The 10,044-nt window shown below is 48.0% G+C and overlaps 1 protein-coding gene across 1 annotated transcript in view; it reads right to left on the bottom strand.

The window, feature by feature from the left end:
- Window positions 1-4,356, bottom strand: part of mmp23bb (matrix metallopeptidase 23bb) — a 7,781-nt gene extending 3,425 nt beyond the window's left edge. Inside the window, exons 1-5 of the mRNA XM_046075012.1 lie at window positions 3,973-4,356; window positions 2,277-2,383; window positions 1,388-1,527; window positions 987-1,154; window positions 691-855 (exon numbers count right to left, since the gene is read on the bottom strand). Of these exons, the coding sequence (XP_045930968.1) occupies window positions 691-855; window positions 987-1,154; window positions 1,388-1,527; window positions 2,277-2,383; window positions 3,973-4,023 (631 nt within the window). The 5' untranslated portion in view covers window positions 4,024-4,356. The remainder of the gene's footprint in view (window positions 1-690; window positions 856-986; window positions 1,155-1,387; window positions 1,528-2,276; window positions 2,384-3,972) is intronic.
- Between the last annotated feature and the right edge of the window lie 5,688 nt (window positions 4,357-10,044).

The raw sequence follows: 10,044 nt of genomic DNA, 5'->3' as shown, positions 1-10,044 counted from the left end.
CCTGATGCCAGGGCTGGGATTGGCTCCAGCTCTCCCCCCCTGTCCAGGGTGTACCTGTACGCAGGATAAGCGGTTGACGATGGATTATTACTTTCCTGTACTGAATGGTTTATAGGTGACGACTTTATCTACTTCATCTCTGTAAAGAACAAAATATAAATAAATGTGTATTTAGGCTCCTACATGATAAAAATGTTGTTGTTTTTTTTGTTCCTGAAATCCAGCCTGAATCCAGCCTCCTGTTGGGATCAGGATCAGGATCATCCTGATTTTTTGGATCAAAGGGATCCCAGTCCTACTAAAAACACCACAAACTGAAGGTTTGATCCAGATCAAACCCAGGACAGGATCAGGTGATCTGATCTGATTTCAGAATCCTTTTTTTCTTTTGAACAACCCATTTTCAAGATTTGATCCAATCTGATCAGATTACTTATGAACACCTGGGCCCCGGTGTCTCTCTCTCCTTGCTCCTCTGTCTCCTTCTGTTCAGTGTAGCTTGTATTTGCATTTTTATTTGTATTTGTCTCCAAAGTCACATGTGTTTGTTGCTGCTTGACATTCCTGTCTGTAACTCTGAACCTGATTTTGGACTTGAGGAGTTTTACTTCGTCACTGTTTGGATTTTCTTTTTAAGGTTCACCTAGTCTAGACTACTTATCATTTTGGATTTGCCCCCCCCCCCTTTACCGTAGAGCCTCTGGATGCCCCAGACGTCGTCCTGGGCGATGTTCCTCTGGCCGGTGTAGGTGGCGTTGGGATGCATCAGAGCCTGAGGGTCTCTGGAGTGCCACAGGCCGAGAGCGTGGCCGATCTCGTGAGCCGCCACCTGGACCAGGTCGTTCAACCACACACCTGCAGAGTCACAGAAAACACCTGAAGTGTTAGAAGAACAACAACCACCTGACAGATAATCTTCTTTTCAACAAACACAGGAGAGAAACTGTTCGGATCAGGTGGTACTCACATTACTGCAGTACAGTTACCTTGTTTCCAGCTGAACCTGGACTTGCCGAGGATCCAGAACTCGTGGTTGTCGAAGTGGATTTCTCCTCGTGGCGGCAGGAAGGCGTGAGCCAGCTCGCCGTTCAGGCCGTCAAAACACGGGTGGAGTGGAGACCACCAGCAGTCAGTGTGGTTGAAGGTGTAGAAACCTAACGCACACACAGAAGTTTTCACAACCATGAGACCACACTAACCTCAACACGACCGTGGAGGTCCAATGAGCCAGAAGAGACTCTGAACCTGTCCAGGTCACACTGAGGGGCACAACAGGTCCTGACTGTTGGTCGTATCGGTTCATTTCTGAGGTTTTAAACTAAACTTCTGGCCGTACCTTACACAATCTGTATTTTATTTTAACTCCTCCCCCTCGCCTTCTGCCTACCAATGGTAATGTCAGCGGTGGCGTTGCCGTCAGTAACCTCAGTGAAGCTCAGTGGTGACACGTCACTCCACTTGGTGAAGGCAATGCTGATGGCCTTCCTGGTGTCCTCCACATTAAGGGTGTTGGGATACTTTGTGATCCTGAAGAGACAGAGAGACAGAGACACAAAGAGACAGAGACACAAAGAGAGAGAGAGAAAAAGATACAAAGAGACAGAGACACAAAGATGCAAAGGGACAGAGACACAAAGATACAAAGAGATATAGACACAAAGATGCAAAGGGACAGAGACACAAAGGTACAAAGAGACAGAGACACAAAGATGCAAAGGGACAGAGACACAAAGATACAAAGAGATATAGACACAAAGATGCAAAGGGACAGAGACACAAAGATATATAGACACAAAGATGCAAAGGGACATAGACACAAAGATACAAAGAGATATAGACACAAAGATGCAAAGGGACAGAGACACAAAGATACAAAGAGAGAGAAAACGATACAAAGAGACAGAGACACAAAGATGCAAAGAGACAGACACACACAAATAGACAGAGAGACAAAGAGACAGACACACACAAAGAGACAGAGCCACAAAGAGACAAATAGAAAGACAAATAGAAAAGGAGACAAGAGCCACAAAGAGACACAAAAAGACAAAGAGACAGAGAGGTTGGTGAATGGATCTCTGACCTTCACCTGTGTGTGATGTCATGTTTTAGGGCTGACCTCCACCTGTGTGTGTGATGTCATGTTTTAGGGCTGACCTCCACCTGTGTGTGTGATGTCATGTTTTAGGGCTGACCTCCACCTGTGTGTGTGATGTCATGTTTTAGGGCTGACCTCCACCTTTGTGTGTGATGTCATGTTAGGGCGGTGTCTCCACCTGTATGTGATGTTGTGGTGAGTCCACTTGTGTCCCACGGGGTTGATGGCGTAGCGTCTGTGTCTCGTTCCTCCAAGTGTCTCCATCACTCTGCTGCTGCAGGAAGTCTAAAAAAAACACAAAGCACATGACAGGATGTTGAACCAATCAGCAGCCTCCGAGCTGAGTGCGGAGCAGCTGCAGTTCCTTTAACATCCACTAGGTGTCGCTGTGAGCTCTACAGTAAAGATGTCAGTGACTGAAGGTTAGCGACCGTGTTGCGAAAGAGACAGAGACCGGAAGACGCCAACTACGACTCCCAGGGTGCATTTCACTAACCAACAGCCAATCACAGAGCTTCCTGTCCTGTGGCGCGCTGAGAAACAACCTGCACTTTAAAATCACACTCGACGGGTTTTGCGCTTACCTGTGACGACAAAGTGTTTTTAATTCACCATAACTCTCATTCACACCTCTGACTCTGACGGCAGCCGGCGCTCATGGGAAATGTAGTCTTAAGACACAAAAGAAGTGAAAGAGAAGACCTTCCTCTGAAACACCAGAAGAAGAAATCAGAGTTCACAGAGAGCGGAACAGAGTGATGAGTTTGGGGGTTTTGAGACGTGGCAGCAGATTCAGGACAGATGTGGAACCCTTTCTTTCATCTGCTGCTCCTCCTCCTCCTCTCAGATATCTGTCACCCACATGAGAACCTCCCGCCCCTCCTCAAACTGAAACAGTGCTGTTCTCTGTTTACTGACGATAAAGATTTGAAGTACTTCCTGTTCTGTCTCTAAACATCTGTAAACCAGAGGTGCCAGACGGGATGAAGTTAAACTCTGAGAGAGAAGAAACAGCTCAGAAAACGACATTAAAGATGTTCACGCTAATAAAAACGAAGAAACATCCTGGTTTACATTAATGATGAAGAATAAGAATAAAAACAGTACAACAGTCACAGGATAGTTTTCTTTCTGCAATGAGTACTTTTTTTTAAAGCAGGTACTTTTATAGTAGTAGAAGTTTAAATTGAAGATTTCTATTTTTAGCGAGAGTATCTGTACTTTTACCGTTTCCAACCAATCAGAGTCCTCGTGATTCAGACAGTGACTTGAGTACAGGATCAATAAATCAGTAACTATCTGACAATCCGATTACATGTTCAGACACAGAGAGCTGAGGGGCCAAGCTGCCAAAGGGCCCCACAGCAGAGGGGCCGCTCAGATTAAAATAAAAATACATGAATACTTATTTATTATCTTTATATTAATGTTCTTGTCATATTTTATTGATGCTCAGTGATTCTTTTCATTATTGATTAGTCTAGATTTTCTCTTATTGATGCATCTAAATGTGATGTGTAATGATTTGACAGGGACGAAGCACGTTAATGAACATCATTATAAAGAAACACTTCGGAGTTTAGCAATAACAATAATTTCACTCGACGTGTAAAACAAAAATTACAAATGGCAATAAACAAGGATTCACAAATAGCACAGTGGGAAGCTGGTGCTGTAAATCATTTGTAAGCAGCTGTTTTCTAAACATATTCTCTGTCACAGAATCACTTCATGCTCACAGACTTGATGTGTCCTCTGAACATCTCCAGCAGAACTTCTGATTAAAGGCTTGAACAACATGAATCACCCATAAATGAACTTATTGATTGATCAGCTGCGTGTTGGACTCTGCAGAGCTTCACTGATAAACTGACCTTCATCATCACCATCATCATCATCACCATCAGCAGCAGAGGGGGGTCCATGATGGGAGCTGGACTCTACACACTCCGACTCATGACCCGCCCGTCACTCGGTCAGTGCGCGTGCCATTAGAGATTCCGCGTGTCCAGAGAAAACGTGTGCACGCAAAGATTAACGCAGTGACTCCAGGATTCCTCAGATCCTTGTGGGTCCAGAAGAACCGACCCGGAGACACGATACAGCCGCAGCGCGTCCGGATCCGAGCCGGTTTTGAAAAGTTCCTGCTGTCTCCAAGTCTCTGTCCGGAGGTGACGCGGGTAGAGCAGGTTCTGGACCTGGTCCCGTCCTGCTCGACTCTGGAACAAACTGAGGGAACTTCCCGGACAGTGCGCTCGCTGCTGCAGAGGGGCAGGTCCGGGGGGGCGGGGTCAGGTGTGTGTGTGTGAGCGGTGTCCGTTTACACTGTGAATGTGGAGTTTAACCCTTCAGCTTCCGAATAAAACAAGTTAACTTCAGTATTAAAATAATTTTAATGTTTTGATAAGGAAATTATTATCTTCTGTTTGTTCTGGATTTAAGCAGCAGATAAACTAACCCAGGCATGAGGTTCTGATTGTGGCCTCTGGGGGCCCGTTCAGGGCCACAGGTAGGGCCACCCCGAGGTGTTTTCCTACCACCAGCAGTCCAGATGTGCAGCGTTTGTTTTGTCTCTCCTCAGAACATCTGTCCAAACAGCCTGCAGAGCCGCTGCCACCTCCAACACTGCTGATGGTGTTTTCACGTGGCCGGGTTCACCAGGGCCTCGTGCACCTGGTGTTTGTAGTCCAGGGCCTCGTGCACCTGGTGTTTGTAGTTCATTCATCATCATTTGAAAAAGAGTTTTCTCCCTTCAGTCACCAGAGAAGTGAGCTGTACACATTAGGAATTTCAGATAAATGTCCTTTCACTGCTGCTAAAAGGTACCCAGGGCGTTAAGCGACGCCAAGGGGTCTGACCAGGCGTCCATATGTGACGGGTTCAGACATCACACAACAGGAAACAGTTTTCCTCCCTCAGCTTCTCTCTCGTCCTTCTCGTCTTTGGATGTTTCTGTAGTAGATCCATAAAGTCTCTGGATGACTTCAATTTGCTTCAGGGTGCAGCCCCCGACAAAATGTGCATCCAGTCTCGACCACGATTGACTTTCATGTAACCACGGCATCATTCACTTCCTGTCTGACCGTCCAGACCCGTCCACCTTCTTCACCATCACAGTCCAGAATAAGACTCACCAGACTCTCTGGGCTGGACCTGCAGACTCCATGAAAACCAGTATCAGAAGCCTCCCTGGCTGATTTCGCTCTGATGGACCAGATGGCTCATGGGCTCCAACACTTACAGGTCTACAGGTCCACCTGAGTCCTACTAACTGACCCGGCCTGTGACCTCAGTCAAAAGTCATTGGTTCATGTTTCAGTAGGTTTTCCTCAGGTCTGCTTCAGATGTAGTCCAAAATGTTGGACTCATGGAAACCTGCATGCACTACTCCCAACCACATGGAGCCATTGAGGCATCAGATTAGACTGGATGTAACTGGAACCAGGGTCAGTCTCAGATACTAGGAACCAAGTGGACCCATGAAGACTCATTTAATTGTCAGGTTGTGGAAAGAAAATTACATTCCTGCTGTGTGGGAGGCAGAGGACCAAAAGGACGCCTAAACCGTCATTCTTCCATATTTTACAACTGTTTCCATCAAACGTTTCACTTTTACTGATATGCATTTATTTGTGCAGGTTTCCGGTCTGAGGTGTGAAAGGAGTTTGTGGACGAACAGAAACAGACTGGATGAAGAAACGCTGCCGTCCATGAAGCAGCAACTGGAAGTGAAGAAAGCGTGCAGCGATGAGGAGGCCGTGACCTTCCTCACATTAACACATGAAACTAACGGAAAGGTCTGATGCCGTCATGCTCTCCAAGTGGTTTTCTACCGTTTGAGCTTTGACTGCAGCTCTCTTAATGATGTCGTCCCGCTCTGTCCTCTTCTTCTTCTGCGATGTTTAAAGGCCTCTTGGTCAGGTTTCATAAAAGAGGGTTTGGGATAAAATTTTAAATATAATAAAACATTATTAAACTCCAAACATGTCACCAATTTCCTTCACACGGAACTCAAACCTCCTGAATGAAAGTCCTGAGTTTACTGGACTAATCCATCCATCCCAACACCTCCTTATATGGACTTTGCCGCTCTTTTCACTTCTTCTGCCACTGGAGGTCGCGGCCTGACTAAAAACCTAAATACATTTCATAATAAGCTGCTGCATGATGTACTTGGACGGCCGTCTCTCTGCTGAGAAGGTGGTTATAGTATAATGTACACACAGTGTATACCGTGTGTTTACATGTACATGCAGCGGATGAAACAAGCTTTAGCTCGCAGTTTCTTCTTCCGCAGATTGGGCTGTAATCCGGCTGCTTTTCATTCACTGTTACAGTCTGAATCTTGATTAGTCAGCCTGAAGTCATTTCTGCAGGAAGACGACAGGAAGACAAAGCTGCTGATGGCCGTTCATTTAAAGACTGAACTAATCTGAAAATAGAAAAGAGTCATTATTGCAGCCTCATTGCCCCCCTTATTGCCTGCATTGTTGTGTTGTTTGTTGTGTTGTTTATCAGCCGCCCACACTCGGCCCGCGGTCACCTTCACTCTGACAAACTGCCTGCAGAGGCATCTTTCACAGGAAGTCATCATATGTGCATGTTAAGCAGGCCGGCGCTCATTAAAGCTGCATCGTGTTCTGAATGAAGTTTGAATGTTGGCAGCTGAGCGGCCTGGCAGACTCCCATCATGCACTGCAACACCGCTCTGACTCTCAGATCAATACCTCGACAGAAACCCGACAGCAGGACTTTGAAAAGATTATTAATATGATCCAAGCGCCGACGTTATTGATCTTTTGTCTCGTCTAACGCGGTGAAGCTCAACGTGCACTTTGATTTGATCGGTTTGATCAGAGGGGACGAGGACCTAACGTCGTCTATCAATCGCTTAGATATTGATCAGAATCTGATCTGACGTCAGCACATTGATCTGTATAGCTTCACTTTGTCTCAGATCTTCACGTCTGTGTTTGGGACCTGGTTAGCTTAGCTTAGCATAAAGACTGGAAGCAGGGGGAAACTGCTAGCATGGCTCGGCCCGAAGGGAACAGAACCCACCTGCAGCTCCGTGATGAACAGGATCTATGTGGGGAACCAGGGAGGAGTTTGTTCTGTTGTCATGAAGGAATCAGCTGAAATGAATCCTGTAAACCATCTGACGCTCACTGATGACCTCATCAGAAAGGGGCGTGCCACAGAGCAGCAGGTGCTACAGAGCCAGGTAGCACCTGCTGCTCTGCGGCTTTGCAGGAGTATCCCATCATGCTTCAGTGTTCCTGGCCGGGGTCCCTTGGCCCCCGTGGGCCTCCTGGCAGCCGTCCCACCGACCTTGAGGCCGGAGCGTCGGGCTCCAGGCGGCGTGTTGCCCAGAGAGAGAAGCAGAGAGACGGAGGAGGAGACGGACTTTCAGCCGGAGCTGAAGGACGAGGATTTAATTACACCTCTGTCCATTCACCTGTCCATCACACACACACACACACACACACACTGAACACACACACACACACACACTGAGCACACACACACTGAGCACACACACACTGAGCACACACACACTGAGCACACACACACTGAACACACACACACTGAGCACACACATCGTGGTGGGGACCCGTCAGCTCCTAACGCAGGACCCTCAAGCGGCCCTTTAAACTTGAGCAGCAATGTTGGTCCCCATGAAGCTGCCGGACCCCACAAGTATAGTGGAATCCTGGTTTTTGGACCCCACGAATATGATAAACAAGACACACACACAAAAACACACGCACTGAACACACACGCCGGTCAGCAGGTTCCCACATCTTCACCTCGTCTTGTTTCCAAGGAGACGAAAACAAACCGTCTGTTTTTAAAGGCTGCAGGTCGTCATGACAACTGGCAGCGACCAAAAATCCCAAACTGTCTGTTTTTACAGGCTGCGACGTGTCAGAGGTCAGAGGTCACCAACACAAGCGGGCGGCTGTGGCTCAGGAGGTAGAGCGGGTTGGCTGTTAATCGGAAGGTCAGCGGTTTGATCCCTGGCTCCCCCTGGTTGCGTGTCGAAGTGTCCTTGGGCAAGATACTGAACCCCGATTTGCCCCTGGCGGCTATTCCGCGAGTGTATGAATGAGTGTGAATGTTAGTTTCCGTTTGAGCACTTAGGCTCAGTGTATGAATGTGTATGACTGGTGAATGCAGATGTAGTGTAAAAGCGCTTTGAGTGGTCGAAAAGACTAGAAAGGCGCTATACGGAGCATTTACAAGTGTTCTGTTTTTATTCTTGTTGTTTTAAAATATAGATTTTCTTCACTGACAGAAACATTAAAAAAGATTCCGGTCTGGTTTCGGGTTGAAGACCTGGTTCACCTGCTGGTTCCTGGTATGTTGGATCGTAGGACTGAAGTCAGCTGCTGGTTCACCGGCTGGTTTCTGGTATGTTGGGTCGTAGAGTGAGGGCAGCTGCTGGTTCACTGGCTGGTTCACCGGCTGGTTTATGGTATGTTGGATCGTAGGACTGAAGGCAGCTGCTGGTTCACCTGCTGGTTCACCTGCTGGTTCACCTACTGGTTCCTGGTATGTTGGGTTGTAGACTGAAGTTAGCTGCTGGTTCACCTGCTGGTTCACCTGCTGGTTCCTGGTATGTTGGGTTGTAGACTGAAGTCAGCTGCTGGTTCACTGGCTGGTTCACCGGCTGGTTCCTGGTATGTTGGATCGTAGAACTGAAGTCAACTGCTGGTTCACCTGCTGATTCACCTGCTGGTTCCTGGTATGTTGGGTTGTAGACTGAAGGCAGCTGCTGGTTCACCTGCTGGTTCACCTGCTGGTTCCTGGTATGTTGGGTTGTAGACTGAAGTCAGCTGCTGGTTCACCTGCTGATTCACCTGCTGGTTCCTGGTATGTTGGGTTGTAGACTGAAGTCAGCTGCTGGTTCACCTGCTGGTTCACCTGCTGGTTCCTGGTATGTTGGGTTGTAGACTGAAGTCAGCTGCTGGTTCACTGGCTGGTTCACCGGCTGGTTCCTGGTATGTTGGATCGTAGAACTGAAGTCAACTGCTGGTTCACCTGCTGATTCACCTGCTGGTTCCTGGTATGTTGGGTTGTAGACTGAAGGCAGCTGCTGGTTCACCGGCTGGTTTCTGGTATGTTGGATTGTAGGACTGAAGGCAGCTGCTGGTTCACCGGCTGGTTTCTGGTATGTTGGATCGTAGGACTGAAGGCAGCTGCTGGTTCACCTACTGGTTCCTGGTATGTTGGGTTGTAGACTGAAGTCAGCTGCTGGTTCACCGGCTGGTTCACCTGCTGGTTCACCTGCTGGTTCACCTACTGGTTCCTGGTATGTTGGGTTGTAGACTGAAGTCAGCTGCTGGTTCACCTGCTGGTTCACCTGCTGGTTCACCTACTGGTTCCTGGTATGTTGGGTTGTAGACTGAAGTCAGCTGCTGGTTCACCGGCTGGTTCCTGGTATGTTGGATCGTAGAACTGAAGTCAGCTGCTGGTTCACCTGCTGATTCACTGGCTGGTTCACCGGCTGGTTTCTGGTATGTTGGATCGTAGGACTGAAGGCAGCTGCTGGTTCACCGGCTGGTTTCTGGTATGTTGGGTCGTAGAGTGAAGGCAGCTACTGGTTCACCTACTAGTTCACCTGCTGGTTCCTGGTATGTTGGGTTGTAGTCTGAAGGCAGCTGCTGGTTCACCGGCTGGTTTCTGGTATGTTGGATCGTAGGACTGAAGGCAGCTGCTGGTTCACCTGCTGGTTCACCTGCTGGTTCACCTACTGGTTCCTGGTATGTTGGGTTGTAGACTGAAGTCAGCTGCTGGTTCACTGGCTGGTTCACTGGCTGGTTCCTGGTATGTTGGATCGTAGGACTGAAGTCAGCTGCTGGTTCACCTGCTGATTCACTGGCTGGTTCACCTGCTGGTTCCTGGTATGTTGGGTTGTAGACTGAAGGCAGCTGCTGGTTCAC

This window comes from Micropterus dolomieu, linkage group LG17 (genome assembly GCF_021292245.1).
Source record: "Micropterus dolomieu isolate WLL.071019.BEF.003 ecotype Adirondacks linkage group LG17, ASM2129224v1, whole genome shotgun sequence".
NCBI classification, from domain to species: domain Eukaryota; kingdom Metazoa; phylum Chordata; class Actinopteri; order Centrarchiformes; family Centrarchidae; genus Micropterus; species Micropterus dolomieu.
The sequence above is the reverse complement of the archived record's forward strand: the minus strand, read 5'-3'. Positions and strand labels throughout refer to the sequence as shown.